The 18,998-nt window shown below is 35.8% G+C and overlaps 2 protein-coding genes across 3 annotated transcripts in view; both read right to left on the reverse strand.

The window, feature by feature from the left end:
• Window positions 1-18,595, reverse strand: part of LOC127852424 (uncharacterized) — a 23,467-nt gene extending 4,872 nt beyond the window's left edge. The window contains exons 1-17 of the mRNA XM_052386379.1: window positions 18,473-18,595; window positions 17,294-17,491; window positions 14,055-14,273; window positions 12,173-12,331; window positions 11,692-11,814; window positions 11,328-11,525; window positions 10,377-10,595; window positions 9,547-9,723; window positions 9,272-9,394; window positions 7,288-7,429; window positions 7,109-7,182; window positions 6,629-6,771; window positions 3,398-3,501; window positions 1,820-1,953; window positions 1,408-1,641; window positions 1,114-1,281; window positions 467-595 (exon numbers count right to left, since the gene is read on the reverse strand). Coding sequence (XP_052242339.1) covers window positions 467-595; window positions 1,114-1,281; window positions 1,408-1,641; window positions 1,820-1,953; window positions 3,398-3,501; window positions 6,629-6,771; window positions 7,109-7,182; window positions 7,288-7,429; window positions 9,272-9,394; window positions 9,547-9,723; window positions 10,377-10,595; window positions 11,328-11,525; window positions 11,692-11,814; window positions 12,173-12,331; window positions 14,055-14,172 — 2,245 coding nt within the window. The 5' untranslated portion in view covers window positions 14,173-14,273; window positions 17,294-17,491; window positions 18,473-18,595. The remainder of the gene's footprint in view (window positions 1-466; window positions 596-1,113; window positions 1,282-1,407; window positions 1,642-1,819; window positions 1,954-3,397; window positions 3,502-6,628; window positions 6,772-7,108; window positions 7,183-7,287; window positions 7,430-9,271; window positions 9,395-9,546; window positions 9,724-10,376; window positions 10,596-11,327; window positions 11,526-11,691; window positions 11,815-12,172; window positions 12,332-14,054; window positions 14,274-17,293; window positions 17,492-18,472) is intronic.
• On the reverse strand, window positions 14,545-16,891 carry LOC127853991 (uncharacterized). 2 transcript variants are annotated; one of them, XM_052388897.1, is made up of 2 exons: window positions 16,202-16,891; window positions 14,545-16,078 (listed from the first exon to the last, which is right to left on the reverse strand). In XM_052388897.1, exons 1-2 carry the CDS (start codon window positions 16,809-16,811, stop codon window positions 14,775-14,777), a joined length of 1,914 nt encoding a protein of 637 aa, XP_052244857.1. In that variant the 5' UTR covers window positions 16,812-16,891; the 3' UTR covers window positions 14,545-14,774. The 2 variants fall into 2 exon arrangements, with proteins under 2 accessions (XP_052244857.1, XP_052244855.1); XM_052388895.1 differs by having other exon boundaries at window positions 14,546-16,201; window positions 16,325-16,891.
• Window positions 18,596-18,998: the final 403 nt, after the last annotated feature.

Consider the following 18,998-nt stretch of genomic DNA (forward strand, 5'->3'; position numbering starts at 1 on the left):
AGATAGATAGATAGATAGATAGATAGATAGATAGATAGATAGATAGATAGATAGATAGATAGATAGATTAAATAGTATTAATATTGATAAATGTTAACATTTTATATAAGCAATCCTCGTAGTTTCACAAAATATAACGACAACAACAGAACTCTCCAAATTATTAATTCGTTTCGCGTTGCAACGCTTTGTACTTTTCGGATTTTTAAATCGTCAAAAGATGCATATAATGGCTAATTTCGAGCATGGTTAATGTTCAGTAATTACTATTACCTTACACATATCATAACTCAAACGAACATTTTCGAATCTGAAACAACTTTTTTCAATTTTGTCAATTTACTCAAACGTGAAAAGGCCCCTTTTAATATGTTGGATATTATAATACCCATACACATACCATTTAGTAATTGTAGTTTTAATTATGCTATGCGTTTAAAGTAGCATCGAGCAGAACGGCTCTTACCTTTGAGTTCCACGGTTAAGATTTCGCAGATCTCGTTTCTTCTCTCGTGACCACATATCTGTATTCGGTAGGTCGTATTCTTAGGTGTATCGTAGGTAAAGGTTGTCAATGAGATGTTTCCAAGCTGATCTGAACAAAATTAGTAATAAAGTGTATGTATTGTAAAGTGTATGAACGGAACTATATAATACATCGAATTCATCATAGTCCTAAGTTGTTTTGTATTTTGTCGAGGAGTCTCTACATTAATACGTCAAGTTTATTATTTACAGGGTACATTTAAGTTTTCAAACTAAGAGTAAAGCTTCAGTCAATAAACACTTGAAGAACACTATGCATAAAGTGATTCCGATGAACATTACAAAGACCAAAATACGAAACACCTCATAAAATTTGCTCAATTAAAACATATTTGGTGAGTATAGGTTGCATGTTCGATAGTGATAGCGTGTGATGCCTATGGATATAATCGACTAAATACTCAAGCGTGCATTTCATTTGCATTTCCGGTGGACAGGGACTGTAATAAGTGATATAAGCTTTCATTTAAGAACAGTAATCTTTCTAAGTGTAATAAACAATTTTACGGCTTCTATAAGTAATCGGCTTTTTGATGATGCTGAATAAACAATATGCGGTAACCGTACTGTAATAGTTGCCGCTAGAATCCCCTTTGAAGTAGGTCACATTTTCCTTGGAATCGTGTTCATAGAAATGGTAGTTGAATGTAAGGTTTTCGTTTTCTTTGTCGATGTACATTGTCGAAAATATAATGTCATGCTCGCTGCCTTTCCTTAGATCCAGTGTTATTGTTTCTGAAAACCAGATTAAAAAACTATTTCAACACAAGTCATTATGTTTACATCTTACTTTTCTTGACAACTAGGAAAACACGAACCAACAACAGCAACAACTAGTTTAGCAAATAACATTATACGCACTAGGTAAATTTAGATATCTTGGAGCCTCGTTGTGGAGGACATGAAATGTGAAGTTCCGGTTATCTTGGGCACCGTAGCCATCCTGACAGATAATGGATACATCATATTTCTGGGTCACGTTGTGTGTCATACACCCATGGTGCTTTGGACAGGTAAAGTTTTCTCGGAGATAACCACAAGGCGGAGTATATGGGGAGGTGCTTATATTACATGCTTTCTTGTAAAGCTTGTAAGCTGCAATTTATTTAAACGTATTTCAATAAAATTGCTTAACCAAGCCATCTAAATAAAGGTCCACAAAAGCCAACCGTACTTTATAATGATAACACTTAATGTTCATCCGTAAACTTCATATGACAATAAAGTTGTATATCAAATGAAAGATTACCGGTTAGAATTGTAAAACACTTACAGTTCCATCTAAAAAGATTGCTTGGATCTTCCTGACGGAGGTCGAATAGTTCCGTGTCATTTTCACCCCACTCATCATGGACGTAATCAATCCAGCATGTTATGTTGTCTTCGAGAGTGTGGTTATCAGAAGACCTTATGCAATATAATTATACCCCCATTACCATTGGTAATGGGGGCTATATAGGAGTCACTTTTTCGGTCGATCGGTCGGTCTGTCGGTCTGTCTTTCTGTTGGTCTGTCTGTCTGTCCCGAAATTTCATCCGATCTTCACCAAACTTGGTCAATAGTTGTATCTAGATGATGTCTAGGTCAAGTTTGAATATGGCTCATGCCAGATCAAAAACTAGGTCACGGGGTCACTTAGTGTGTTTTAAACTTAAAGTTTGTCCGGACCATAACTATGTCATTTATCGTTAGATTTTAAAATGGCTTGGTATATTTGTTCACCATCATGGGACGGTGTGTCGTGTGAAAAAAGTACGTCAATATCTCAAAGGTCACACTTGGAGTTGAAAGGTCAAATGCTTGTCCGGGCCATGACTTTGTCATTTATTTAGAGATTTTTAAATCATTTGGCAAATTTGTTCACCATCATTGGACGGTGTGTCGCGCGGAAGAATTATGTCAATATCACCAAGGTCAAGGTCACACTTTGAGTTCAACGAGCATAAATGATTTTATCCGGATCATAACTATGTCATTCATTGTAAGATTTTAAAATCATTTGGCACATTTGTTCACCATCATTGGACGGTGTGTTGCGCGAAAGAATTACGTCGATATCTCCAAGGTCAAGGTCACACTTGAATTTCAAAGGTCAAAAATGGCCATTAATGACCTTGTTCGGACCATAATTATGTTGTTCATTGTGAGAATTTAAAATCATTTGGCACATGTGTTCCCCATCATTGGAAGGTGTGTCGCGCGAAAGAATTACGTCGATATCACAAAAGTCAAGGTCAAACTTTGAGTTTAAAGGTCAAAAATGGCCATAAATGAGCTTGTCCGGGCCATAACTATGTCATTCATTGTGAGATTAAAAATGACTCTGTACATTTATTTTGTTCACAGTCATTGGATGGCGTTTCATGTGAAAGAATTCAAGAGTTCAAGGGTCAAAATGGCTATAAATGATAATGGCATAATAATTCTTAAAAATCGCCATTAATTAGATTCTCTTGTTTTGTGAAGACAGCATGAAAAATAGTATGTGTCAATGCGGCATGTGGGGGTATACGTCACGTCTGTGACAAGGCTCTAGTTTTTTGCTAGTTTGATATGAATGCTATCGTATGTAAAGAATGTTTAACATTAAAAGAATACGGATGACATTGAACTATTAGATTTGTGAGTTTGACCTTTGAGATTGGGACACGGGCTTTACACGTTACACCCGGTCTCTTCATAGTGAACACCCAGTTGATTTAAAATCGCATGATAAAGTATGAAGCTGCAGGCTCGACAAACCCTTAGGGCAACCTATTCGGTGTTTACATTGACTGGCCTAAATAGTGTAAATACTACTACTTTAATGTGCAGTTTGTGATACAAATGTGTACGGGCACAATGTTTTACCTGTCGTAATTGTAGTCGTACACTTCGAGATTGTGCAGCCATATTTCTTCGTCCCTATCCTCGTGTAAACTGGTTTCGTTTGGTAAGGTTGTTATACTAGGTTTCTGAGATCATATAAATAATAATAATGTATAATCGTGTTCAAATAAGGCGTCATAAGGTCATGTTTTCTTAAATAATAAACATTTGAAACCTTTTTTAGTTTTACTATTTTCATAATCTGTACCATTTCAGTAATAAACATAACGAACAAGACCATATTTGACTGTCAAACTAAAATGGTCCTTTGACCCATGAATTAATGTAAGTGATACCAATCACTCGAATTTCTTTACTACTATGGTCTTATATCTTATGAACTTTTTATTTTGTTTTTAACGCTACAAAATGGCCGCTTTCTTAATTAAGTTATGATACACTGATCACATTTTTATGAACCTGACAGTCATTTAATACCAGTGTAGTGAACAATAAAAGCTGAAGATTTTGGCCGTTAGTTATTCTCAACATAACTTGCTATATACGCCTGTAAAATTGTAAAATAATGTTATTTTAAGTATACAAATTATCTAATTTTGCCAATTAATTTTCTGCGGTCAATGCTTCTGGAGTTTCTTTGTACTTTATGTTCTAAGTATTGATTGTTTTGCAGTTTTTCCTGTGATGTTAGGTTACGTCAGCTTACCATTGACATCTGTATAAATTAAATTGCATATACAATAATGTCATCACCTTTTATATTATTACATATGCATCCCAAGTTTCATGACCCTTGTTTAAGGACATTTAAGTTATTTTATTTTATTATTCACAGAGAAACATTTAGCATTTGGAGCTTGTGACAACTTTGGATCAAATTTATTGAAAATATTTCCTTACTTTACAAATCAGAAGAGTATTTCTCCCCCTTGGTGCAAAAAGGTACGATGTGGCATTAAAATAAGAAGGCACATGGTACCTTTTTGCACTAATGGGGCGATTTACCCCTTTGCTGGCAATTCTGTGAATAGTTAAGGGTTTGACAAACTTGTTTATATATGTGTGTATCCTAATTTCAAAATCAAGTTACTACAACAACAAAAAGCATAACACATGCTGCATGCTGAGGTTTTAACCTCAGATATCTGGCGCAAACTTGTAACATGCTTACCTCTCGCTAGTCAGTGCTCTTATGTGCACGTCTTTATGTTACTTTACGTTATGGGATCCATGTTATGAATAATAAAAAACATATGCAACACTTACAATAATTCCTTGTATTGTGTTAGTAACACTTGCATTTTTATATATTTCCAATGTTGATCAATTCATAAAAATACAGCACCTAAATTACTGCAAAATATAATTCTATGTTTCTATTTATCCCCTTTTATATTTGATAGTCCATGTTTGAATCGGTGACATAATAAAGTTGTCAATCTGTCAATCTGTGAGCAACAGGTAAGTTTTTCCGGTAATTGAATAGGAACAGAAGTCCCATCAAAACCACTCAGGTGAATCATTTTTAAAAAAAGGCCAGATTTAGTGAAATACTAGCATGATGAATGTTAACATAATTATTCATAATTATCATTTATACCCTTATTTTTTGTTTCAAAGATTTTCATATATTTTTTAATATGAGCCGTGCTCTGTGGTAAGGAGTTTTAATGCATGTTCGTAAAGTGTCGTCCCAGATTAGCCTGCGCAGTCCACGACGACGCTTTCCGTCTAAACTGGATTTTTCTTGTCAAGAGAATTTCTTTAAAAAAAAAATATCATAAAGCGGAAAGTGTTGTCCCAGATTAGCCCATGTGGACTGCAAAGACTATTCTGAGACGACATTTTACGCACATGCATAAAACTCCCTTTTCACAGAGCAATGCTAATATATTTGTTACTTTTTTAACTTAGATCACTTTTGAAAGTTCGTTTTGTAAAAAATATAATTCCGTTTCAAGTTTTATGTTACATAAATATGTGGTGCTAAGTTTTTAGGCATATTTATCTAGCATAGTTAGGTTCAAACTTTATCCTACCCTTCATTGCTTTGACATAACAGTCCCGTTTACACTGCATTGTTAACATTAAATGTATCTTGATGTTACAATGTGTGTACAATTGTCCGTTGAACTAGACTGATTTAAATGATTTCGTCTTTAATTGTGTTGTAAATTAACTCTTAACTAGACATGTTTTCCATGTGATCCATAAATAATTTGGAAAATATTATAAGATTTTAACAATATAAACTTCAAACATGCATTTGACTTACAAAAATTTAGAAAAACATGTTGAATTCAAAGATAATCTATATCTACTATGTTTGTATCCCATGATAAGCTTTAAGAAAAACCAGATGTAAAAATACATTTTTAAGCTGGTGGTACCAGAGTGTTATCAAATTGTTCATTAAATACATACATATCTCTAGTTCATATGCATTATTATAACATGAACATCGTACTTCCTAAGGATACGTTTAATAATTTTCTATGTAAGTGAAGATAAGAATACAACAATCAAATTGCTATATTATGACAGTTGCAATAATAATGGCATGTACATATTTTACCACTTATTGCTTACTGCGTGAAAACCAGAGGTGAGCAAACAATTTGAATTCGATGTCTACATAGTATTCAATGTAGCATGACATAATTGTGCTCTCTTTTCAAGTTGGATTGAGACTGTCTGCGTATCCTTCACTTATATTCTTACTTATTTAATCAAAATCGACATGTTCATTTTACCGGTCCATTTAATAGCACGTTCTCTACACGCCTGAATGCGTACATCCTTAATTGCCGAAACTAATTCATAGATCATGCAAATGACTTGCTGGATAAAACATATATTTTAACTATAAACCGAACATTATTTGCTGATTCACTAAACTCATGTTTATTTTCGCAAAGTGTGCACCTTTCTTGTTTCTATCACATGTCTCGTTTATCCGATAATCGTCAACTGGATTTCTTTGAAAGCATGGATTTTATATTCAGCTAAATTTGGAACAAGTCTTATCTTTCCGATAGGTTTAAATATGACATTATAGTTTATTTATTGTGAAACGCTTTAATCAATTCAACTCGCTTGCAAAAAATTAATGCATTCATTTAACGGTATTTGAAATATTTATACACAAAGGTCAGGGTCAGGTAAATGGCATCGAGCTATACGTGAAGAAATCAATATGATTTCGTTTTGTCTAATAACAGGGGTAATCATACCAAGAGCTTATAAGCTTACCCAGTTCGTGTACCAAATTGTGACGTCCATTTCACACGTGGTGGTGTAGCACGATTCCGAGTTGTCCACAGTCACTGTCATGTTGTAGGTCTTGTTTGGCCACGCGGGCCATATACTGATGTTCCTCGTCAAATATATCTCACCTACAACAGCAAGGTTCTATTACAGCGTGTATATATAGTCTTGTTTTTTATCAAAACATATAAAAGTTTGATATAAAACAAAATAAAATACAAGAACAAAAGAAATGGTTACAAGAAATAAACCCAAATTCAAATTGACGTATACACGGACTATTTTGGTTCAAACGAAATAAAGAAAAAATGTTAACCAATACCACTTAACGCTTCGGTACTGGCCTAGTGCTTAGAATAACTTCCAATATTTGAGCCATATGACTAAATTCTTGTGAGAATTTGTAAATTGCAAAAAACATTGTATATGTATGTTTCTATGTCACACTAACGATTCAAATCATACCTGTTAGAGGATTAATTGTCGCTTCTCCAAAAGTACCTTTATCAAGAGTCCATGTTAGATTGGACCAGTTTCCTCTACAAATGAACAACATTTGATTTCACAACGATGGAATAAATAACGCTGTAATCTTTTTATAACGAACATACAGTTACAAAAAAGCCATAAAAGGAAATGGTTACCGAAAATTTGGAAAGTGATACGAAGGAGATGGATATATCATCATAAACAGAGAATCGTTGCTGGAATGTGGATCAATTCCGTGCGTATCATTCAAGTCCAGAATGACTTGATTTGAGCAGTTTGGCGTTTGGTAGCATGACCCTGAAAGTAACCGAAGACATTATTCAATACATTTAAAATGCAATTGTATATGTTACATTAAGCATTAACATCAGGTACTAATTTTAGGGTTTTTTCCTGTGTTGTATATACATGAAGTCCCAGTGCCATGGTCAACCATGGTTGGAAAATGATTCTTAGGGCAATTGTTATTCATATTTGATGGTACTATGCTTAACCATGTTCACCAATGGTGGACCTTAAAATGGTTTATTGCCGCCTTGTTGGTCATTCACTTTTCAAGACAATGGTTCATCTTATTACATGGTCATAAAGTTACCATGGCTAAACATGTGTCAAAGGCCACGTGGTTTATTGCCGACTTAGTGCCATGATTAGCCATGATTTTACAATTATTCATAGGACCAGAATTATTTATGGTGCATGGTAATGTAATATATCATGTTTCAAGACATGTTTAATAGACCACGTGGTTTACAACGATGCAATTGTACCATCAAAACAACATGGTTTCATAATGCTTGAAACTTCGATAAATCATGAAATCGTTACAGAACACTGAACAGTGTCTGTTGGATAAAAACAATTAATAACAATTTATCAATTCGAACTTAATTTGGAAGCTTATGATGATGACTATGATGAATATGATGAATGTGATGAATATGATGAATATGATGAATATGGTGAATATGATGCATACGATGAATATGATGAATATAATCAGTATGATCAAACTGATCAATATGATGAATATGATGAATGAATATAATGATGATGATGATGACGATGACGATGACGACGACGATGACGATGACGATGATGATGATGATGATGAAAATGATGATGATGATGATGATGATGATGATGATGATGATGATGATGATGATGATGATGATGATGATGATGATGATGATGATGATGATGATGATGATGATGATGATGATGATGATGATGATGATGATGATGATGATGATGATGATGATGATGATGATGATGATGATGATGATGATGATGATGATGATGATGATGATGATGATGATGTAATGATGATGATGATGATGATGATGATGATTATGATGATGATGATTATGATGATGATGATGAGGAGGAGGAGAAGGAGGAGGAGGAGGATGACATATAATGATAATTGTGATAATGATGATGATTATGATAATTATAATGAATATGACGATGGCGATGATGCGTTACGCGCAAAACAATTAACAAAATGTACTTGTTTGCCAAAAAGGACTATAACCGGCCCAATATAAAAGGGGTCACAAGTTTAAATGCTGGTTAATATCTTTGTAACGTTGCATTGCTCTCTCAGCAATAATTGATGTGTTACATACGCAACAATTAAAAAAATGTAATTTGGTTTTAGCTATAACTCCAGTTAAGTCGAAGAATTATGTTCGCATGCTGGTTAACATGTTTGTCAAGTTTTATCCCTCTAGCAGGAATACTTTGTATTTTTTACGCGCGACGCAAAAAACAGACGGACGGAAAGGGCGGAAAGACGGACAACGGCAAATCTACGACACCCACTGTGACTGTGGTGGCAATAAATCAATGTCGTTTAACATAGTAAGATCAATGTCCTATCGATTGCGAATCATAGAAAATAGTGACCATAGTCAATAAACATTTTGAAAAATTTACCAACCATTTTTGACCACGTTTAACCATGGTCAAACATACTTCAAATATGATTCAAGGTGTACATTTCACAGTTGTAGCTTGAATGGAACGATTTCGGTCGAACTTTACCAAAAAGCATGTTTTCACGAAGTACGTATGTTTAGTAAAAGATTTACGCTCATGACAAAAGCAACTAAATAAAATATACTATGAACGTACACAGGGTTATGTCAAAGTTGCTGCAGTTGATAAATTTCCGACGGTTATGGACACACGTGGTCATATTGAAGGTGTAGGAAAACTCCAAATCGAGTGGCTTGACCAAATAAATCACACCAGATGCTGGAATAAATGATAAAAAGCAACTATGTGTTTTTTTAACAACAAGGATATAATGCTTGAACTAGAACAGGATGATGTCAAAAGTCGGAATAATAACGAACATAGATCGTAATACAATATTAGAGTTTATATTGTTATGTTTCTAGACTCACTATTATCAAGTTCAAAAAGTATATTGTGGTGGATCCAGGATGGTCTAGGAGGTATTTCGGTATAGTAGAAAATCTTGTCGTTGTCATCATCTTCGTTCACCGGATCCGATATTATAATATTGATCACTGTGACGTTTGGAGCAGAATCGTTTTTAAGAACGACCACGTGTGTGCCATCTGAAAAGATTTACATCCTCATTTAACGATATGACAAAAAAAGGAAAGTTCTAAAATACCGTATTTTTTACAATTATTAGTTTACATTGATTAAAATATCACGACTGGTATATCACATTACTTGAAAAAACTTCATATTTTCAGTATATTCGGTAATAATAAAATTTCGCGATGTGAAACCAAAAGTACATCGCGAAAAAAGGTGACATAACGATATACACACTATAAATAACGCAAGTAGATTGATCATTTTATATATAAAATATATACATTTCACTTCGCATGCACATTGTGCATTCCCGGGTTTTCCACGTGACGAAGATGATCAATCTGCTTGCGTTATTTATAGTTAACTGGTAGTTTCCTGGTTCCTGTACCCAGTCAAATTTATTACCGAATATACTGAAAATATGAAAACTTAACAACTTTTTTTTTTAAGTAATGTTCTATACCATTCCTGATATTTTAATCAATATAAACTAATAATTGTAAAAAATGCGTTATTTTTTAACTTTTCTTTTTTCGTCATTCGTGGTTGACGGTCCCTTTAAAATGGTTAATTATCACAATGGTTATACTAAAAATACGCTTACTCCTCATAAACATAATACTCATTATCCTATAATCGCTAGCAATCACAATCATAAACGTACTGATATAGTGAAACGGCGGATGTACGTCAGTGTAAAAATACACCGACGATGTGTTCACGGCATGCCCTGTTGTGAAGTCGACCCAAGTATCTGTGTTTGCCTTTTCACAGTCAATCGTATATGGATGAATTTCATTTTCGTTGGTGCAGAATTTGGCGATGTAACAAGGCTCACAGAGTTCTTCCTCACATTTCCGTTTTAGTATGTCAAATCTGATACCTAAACAGTAAAGTAAATGCTTATTACGATATAAAGGTAATGCTAATTATTTTTTGTTTATGTATAATTAATGGTGATGATTATCAAAGTCAGCTACATTGTTTTTTTCTTTATCTTGAAAATACAGGATTCGTGTCATGATGAAGGAACGATGAGGCTAAAGAAATGAATTCATTTAGGGAACTTATCGCTTATGCAGAACTGTGTCTGTAGTTTGGAATTTTGAAACGATTTCTTTCATACTATCAACAAGATATGGTATATGAACAATATTCCAGGTATCAAATAGTTAAGAATACGAATTAGTTCACTCCGAAACTGCTGTTTGTAATCGTGGCCGTAATTTTCTGGATTTAGTCTTTATTCAGCTGAATATTATTTTTTATAAAACCGACTATGTGTTAATATAATATAAACAGTCCTCGGCATAATGCATTTACGGAACAGTAATTTGAAATGGTGTTTACAACAGAAATAAGGAAATATGAATGCCTTGTACAAATAATCATATCATTTTGAAAGCAAGGTTCTTTGAACAACTTGTTATAGCGCTTTTAATGATGGAAAATTTAGGTGCAGAGACAAGTTTTGTATTATGGCATCCTGTATTGTGTTGCTAGTCGATGGATAAATGAATAAAGTGCCAGAAGGATGAATACGGTCATTTCCTGTAAATGAAGTATGAACATTTAATTTTTCATTGGTCCGAGTAGAAAAGGATACATCTCATACCGGTGTGATTTCCATAATAAAGGTTATTGGGATCGTTTAATGTAAATTTGTCGCTGTCGTGCGTTTCCGCGCAGGTGAACGTTGTATTACAAGTGAACGTAATATCGATGGTGGCTGTGACCCTCCAGATCAGCTTTTCACGGTCCGTGTTCTCGTGAAGCCTCGCGATACTTGCCCAGCTCGTGAAGAAACTGTGATCTAGAAATAAATACTCGGTTAACTGTTTTTGCTTAACAACGACTTTCGTCGTCGTACGAATTCATGTCTCAACATTATTTATGAAGCGAAAATTCTTAATGCATTGTACGTAAAAATGTACATATGATTATATTTAATTTGTGTAAGAATGTGAACAAAAACGTACATATTGTTATTTCTAACACTTGGCACACCGTATAAAGTCTTCTGTTTTCAACACATATCTGTACAAACATCAACTTCGCAGTTTCCGAGTCAAGAGGGGCGCTGACTCTGATGTGGCCATCATCTTTATAATGCAAAAGATATAAGAATGGCGTGTTAATGTATTCATTCGTGGTCAGGGAGGTTTCAGGATTTATGAAGCGTTACCTTTTTAATAAAACCTTCCGGTATTAATGAGACAATTGTTCTGGTAATGCATCTTGTAGATGCAGTCGTGCTAGGAACTGAACTTATGGATTCTATTGATCAGTTGGACATTGAAAATTATACGAATTTAACCGATTGTATGTTATATTAACCCACATACTTTGCAATTTGACGAATATCAAGAGTCTCCATTTAAACATAGTTCATTATAGTAATACATTTTAATTTTGGAAAACATATATACAAATAGAAAACCTCTTTTCGTAAGGTTATACCTGCATTGATTTCTAACCAGGTTCGTGTCTCTTTGGCGTCACCGATATAGTACCTATTCTTGTCGTTGTCATCCAGTTCATCGATCGGGTTGGAATCAACCTTGTTGACATTTTGTCCCGTACCCTTTACACTCATGCCGATATACGTGTGGTTGCCAACTGAAGAGTCACAATACAAATAACACATTATTTGTTAGTTCATATAATTATAATGTTCTGACTCCAAGCCATTTCTTCCTTGTTTGTTAGCAATACTTATTTCAAATTGCAGTGGACCCTTGAAAATAATGTGATTTTCACCGATGGAATATATTGACATTATTATAAACACCGATGAACAATGAATACCATTAAATGATCCTTAGTAAAAACTGCATTACTTTAATGTAACTTCGTACGATTATATAATGTGAAAAAAAGACATTCAATGATTTGAAAAAAAACAACAACATGTGGTTCGTTTTATCTTCCTAAATCTCTAGCACGTTTCGTTTCTCGTCATCATGACAGATAAGAACCGATAGGTTTCTCAATACTGGTATGAACCAACAATCAATGCTATAGTGTTAATATATATTAAATTATCATTAAACTAGTGCGCGTGGATGTATGGCTCAGGTCCAGTTTTTTGTCAGGTACTTCGGCTTCGATAACAGCTAAAGGATTTCGAATGCAAACAGTTATCTGGCCTATAGCATGATTGTGTAACGTAATGTACATTATAATTGTACATGGACAGATAAATGAACGTAATAATATATATATATATATATAATAACAGAATTTACCTCATTGTATATTATTGTGCTATTGTTGTTGTGTTATTGTTGTATAAACAAACTAATTTAGGAAATAGAATCTTCGGGTAGGATGTAGTGAAATTTGAAAAATTGATTATGGAAGTATGGTTTCATTTCTCCCATGTAATTCAATTATCGGGAACATATGTTGATTTGTCTTTAGACCTTGATAAACAATTTGACTCGTACATAACAAGTCCCAATTCAGATATGGTATATAATGAAATTTAAATAATTGAAATATCCAATTTTCCAATGTACATAACAAATGCAAGTTCGGATTGAGTGTATATCTTAAGGGTATCGGGGTTTACGTAATTGATTATAGGAGTGTTAGGTTTCACACTACTAATGTGGTTTGTCCATAAGAGAACACCTGGTTATATGATCAAGTATGTTAATGAAATAAGGTCTCCTATTCAATGGTTATTATCCACACATGTTCATCACGAACGTATTGGTCAAACGTGATAATTGTATATTGCATTTTCTGCTGTGACATGTGGTACAGGCATGAGCGATCCATCCAATCAACAAGGGTTATTTGAAGGGGTGGGTTTAGAAAATCGTCCGAAGAGAAGAGTCAACCAACCAAAAATGGAATAAGAGATATCTAAATTTTATGTTTATTTTGATGAGAATAAAATGCTGTGTGTTTGTTGTAAGATTCATTCTGCACCTCAGATCTATAGAACACTCTGTTAGTCAAATAGTTACGAATCACTTGGTATTGTATTCTACTTAAGAAAAAGAATAAATAGCACTTAGAAATTATTCAGAGACTTGTCTTCTCTAATAGAATAGTGTTAGAACAGTGACTACGGGACAATATGTTGATGGGTCGAAATGACATTAATATAGTTAAAAATACTGAAACCAGGTCTTATTTATAACGGCGTGGTTTGTAAATCCTTTTTAAAGGTTGTTTGGTTTTAATAATTATAAAGAATTTGATGTTATTAATCAATATAACTATTACAAATCGCATCAATATATTATCTAAACATAAGCAAATTGTATGCATACATCAATGACATTACAAAATAATTAAAAACAATCAATTGATAGCATTCGTTACTTACACCTCAAGTGAAAAGGCGGGTCTTTATCAGCATAGAAGAACACAGATTTAGTGTCGACAGCATGTCCTGTTGTGAAGTCAGCCCAGGTGTTCGTGTTGTCTTTTTCACAGTCAACCATGTAAAAATATGTTTCATTTTCGTTGGTGCAGAAGTTTGCTATCTTGCAGGACGCACACAGTTTGTCCGTACATTCCTTTTTCTTTACATCGAAAATGATGCCTAGAATAAGTATCGATGAATGTAGAGAATTGCATATGTTTTTTCACGGTTGTTATTTCAGAAGAACGAAATATGTACTTTTTCTTGGTATAACGGATATAGACAATTTAATGATTATTGTAAAGACGATGTAAATGATAAAGCGTTGTGTTCAGGTTCGTTCCTTTATTTTCAACTGACAATAACATAATAATAGGATATGACGTTACTTATAAAACAACGTTACATAAATTGGCGCGGCGTTACGGCGGCGTTACGTTAACGCGCCAAAACCGCGACATTCTTGGGGCCTCAAAATGATTATGCAACATATATCAATGAGTCTGATCAAAAATGTTAATCCAACAAAAATACATGAAGAACAAATTATTAGTCAAAATAATAATCTCAATTACTGTCAATATATCGATTAATCACCTTAACCCCAGAATAGATTGCACTGTCTTTGAAAGTTCACTTTGTATCACATTTTTAACAATCACATGTTAAGCACATTGTTTATCAACTGTTTATCGCACTGTTTCTCACATGTTTAATCACAATGTTCATCACTAGTTTCTCTCGGTTTCGCTTCCACATAGCACTTCTAACGGATAGAATTTTACGAATGGCCTGGTTGTGTGTCCATTGCACGTACATGAAAAGCAACTTGGCGGCCGCCTCGTACGTCTGCTCCACCGGTGCTCTCTGTGCATGCGGGTACATGTTCATGTTGACATCCGTGCATGAGGTGTACCGGAAGCCGAAGCCGACGGACGCGGCTCCGTTGCTCGGGTGGTGGTACGGCGTACGTTGCGCAGGCGGTGACCCGTGGGAATCTTGGTGAGAAGCGGTCACCGTAGAGCTCACCGTCGGACTATCGCCACGTGACTTTTCGGACAACACGTTCGGCTTCTGATCTTCGCTCTCGATGCCGGACGAGTGCTTGGAGTCGGACGAAGAGCTGAAATCGGGCATGCTCGTGTCACGTGACTGGGAGCTTGCCCACTGAAAACTCTGCGGCGACGGCGACCGGGAAACTGAGATCGTCTCAGTTTCCAATCCGCCGTCTGTCCGCTCGCTCTTCATCTCTGCAGAGGAGACGCTTGTCTTGTCGCTCGATGCAGTTCCCGCCGGATCGCCGAAGCTCCGCGGTCGCTCGTGGTTGCCGTCGGCGCTGCTAGGATATGTCGGTTCCGGGCGTTCTGAGCGTCCACCATATTTAGGCCACAAGGGAGTCACAAGGTTAACGTTTGCGTAGCGGCCTTTGTGTGAGAATCTGTTCCGGTAAACTGAATGTGTAGGATGTGGCTGCAGGTGGGCGGCGGCGGCGGGGTAATGGAGCGTCGGATATACGCCATTGAAGTGAAATCTAGCGGTTGGTTCGTAGCCAGTACCAGGCGGTGACATCCTGTGGGTCAACGGCCGAAAAATGGCTGTGGGTGTTTCCGGTACGCCGACCATGTTTGAAAGGCCGCTTACGAAAGGGAATTCAGTTGCGATGTTTACGTGAGAGTTGTGTTGGTTTGATTGCCGGTACTCCGATCTTGTCAAGTCGAGGTACTCTCCGTACGGATATGGGGACCGTCTATCGTGTGCCGCCCGGGAGCCGTCGTATACTTTCCTCCGGAACTGGAAGCTGCAAGGCACCCTTTCGTGCTGCACGGCTGTCAGATGAATGGTATCGACTGGATTATGTAAAGCATGTTTATTTCTGTTCTCCAGTGTAAGTGGTGTATCGTCGGGATGAAATGTCGTCTGCTGAATGTTCAACCTCGTATCCGCTTGATCACGCTGTGCTAAGGGATGAAATGTCGTCTGTTGACCTCCTAAACCCGTATCCCCTTCACCACGCTGCGTATCCATGGGATGAAATGTCGGCTGCTGACTCCCTATGCTCGTATCCCGTTGATCACGCTGTGCTAAGTGATGAAATGTCGTCTGTTGACCTCCTGAACCCGTATCCCCTCGACCACGTTGCATATCCACGGGATGAACTGTCGGCTGCTGACTCCCTATGCTTGTATCCCGTTGATCACGCTGTGCTGAGGGATGAAATGTCGTCTGTTGACCTCCTAAACCCGTATCCCTTCGACCACGCTGCGTATCCATGGGATGAAATGTCGGCTGCTGACTCCCTATACTCGTATCCTGTTGATCACGCTGTGCATCTAAGGGATGAAATGTCGTCTGTTGACTTCCTAAACCCGTATCCCCTCGACCACGCAGCGTATCCATGGGATGAAATGTCGGCTGCTGACTCACTATGCTCGTATCCCGTTGATCACGCTCGGCGATAAGTATGTCTAATTTCATGCGTAAATCCATCATGTAAATGTCTGTTTCCACAATTTCATCTTCAATTTCTTCAGTTTCGGTGTTTAATAATATTTTTTCGTAAAGTGTCTCTAGCATTTGCACTTTTGTCTCCAAATTTTTCAGAAGTGAGTTGATTTCTATCCGCGTTTCATTCTCTTTCTTTTCGACGATTTTTTCAAGCAAAATAGCGATTGTGCGTTTAGTACCTCCTCTATTTGATCGTAACCTCTGTAAATTCATCGTACTTCTAGTGTAATAATCAGGGCACCAAAATGTAAAGACGATGTAAATGATGAAGCGTTGTGTTCAGGTTCGTTCCTTTATTTTCAACTGACAATAACATAATAATAGGATATGACGTTACTTATAAAACAACGTTACATAAATTGGCGCGGCGTTACGGCGGCGTTACGTTAACGCGCCAAAACCGCGACAATTATACTACCTATATTGTTACGAAAAGGGAGCTAATATTGAAGAAAAATACACTTTAATGTAAAACGTGTAACAAATATATACTATATAATGTACGTGAGAGCCACGTTTATCTTTATTTTGGGTTTGTCTTGTCTAGTTGTTGTTGTTCTATGTTTAAACCTCGTGATTATCATCATCGATGCATATAAGTTATAACACTTTTAATATCTTGTACGCAGTACTTGTGTATACATGATTAACCCATATAATATATCATACTATATAATTGATGACTATTTTCGAACCTCTTTGCGTTCCATAATACAAGTCTGAGCTGTCTGTTACTATACACAAGTCGCTATCATGTGATTCTGCGCAGGTGAATGTGGTATTGCATGTGAAGGTGATATCAATGGTAGCGGTAACGCTCCAGATCAGTTTTTCTATGTCCGTGTTCGCGTGAAGCTTCGTGAGAATAGGTATGCTCGTAAGGGATGTGTGGTCTGAAAATGTAAAGCTTCAAATTGTACATTCTCAGTATTTAGCGATTTTAATATCCTGTTTTTCCCCTTGGTTGATACGACATTAGAGCAGTAAACATACTGTGTTTTTGTATATAAATCACATAATGGGTTGACACAAGTTGTTAATTTTAAGACTAATGATATATATTTGTGATAAATTCTGTGCTTCGTGCGAGGTTCCGACAGCCTTTAACGGGTCAAAACTCAAAAATACTTTACACCGCCTTTACTCAAGTTTAAGCAAGTGCATGTTTAGTGATTTATCGTAAGGATTTAACTCTTTTCATAAGGGATTGGTTACATATTTGAATAATAGACTAGCGTATGGCAATACTAATGTATCTCCTTATTATGGTCTAAAGTGCTTCGTGCGAGGTTCCGCCAGCCTTTAACGGGTCAAAACTCAAAAATACTTTACACCGCCTTTACTCAAGTTTAAGCAAGTGCATGTTTAGTGATTTATCGTAAGGATTTAACTCTTTTCATAAGGGATTGGTTACATATTTGAATAATAGACTAGCGTATGGCAATACTAATGTATCTCCTTATTATGATCTAAAGTTTCAATTTAAATATTTTAAAATGTTTTTATCAATATTCACATATATCGCAATTATAGCAAATAGTACTATATTTAAGTCTCATTCAATAAAAACAGCAGACAAACACAAATATACACCCTGTTGCAATTGCTTTTGTGACGAAAGCATACAACAATACACCAAATAGAAGTCGCAGTGGTGTAGTGGATATGGTGTCAGCCTAGCGATCGGAAGGTCACGGTTTCGATTCCCACTGTGGAAGCGTTCTTTCGATTTCCATCATAGACATTAAGTACTGGTTCTAGTCCCAGGAAACGGACGAGAGAGCTTTTCAAGTAAGCCTTAGGCTTTCTATGCAATCGAGCTAAAATAAATACGTTTTAACTAAAAAACAAAATATATAAACGAGATCGCTCACATATTGTTATATCTAAAACTTGGCAGACGTTATAAAGTCTCCGATTTTCCACACATATTTGTACTTGCAGGAACGTAGCACTTTCAGATCCCAGTACCTCTTTGACTCTTATGTTGCCATTGTCTGCATAATGTAAATAACCAACAAAGGAATTGTTAATTAAAAATATGTTTTTATAAGAACGCACGTTACTGTATGTCTATTGCATGAAGCCACGGATGTCTCCATAGAGAACTAATATTTTGATAAAGAGGATGTTTCCATCTCATATCAGTATACATGTATTTATTACTTCAGTGTCCGTTGGGATTGAAGAACATATTTTAAGTTGATTAACATAAATATTCCAAAATTTATTTTGAAAACAACTTTTCTAAAAAATATTAAATCATTCACGGCTCACTTAGAAGTAGCGCTAGTACATTGTAGTTAGCGACATTAGTACATAATATGATAGATAAATATCCATAATAGTCCTACCTGCATCGATTCCTAACCAAGTTGGTTTAGAATTGGCATCACCAAT

This window comes from Dreissena polymorpha, chromosome 12, assembly GCF_020536995.1.
Source record: "Dreissena polymorpha isolate Duluth1 chromosome 12, UMN_Dpol_1.0, whole genome shotgun sequence".
Classification (NCBI taxonomy): domain Eukaryota; kingdom Metazoa; phylum Mollusca; class Bivalvia; order Myida; family Dreissenidae; genus Dreissena; species Dreissena polymorpha.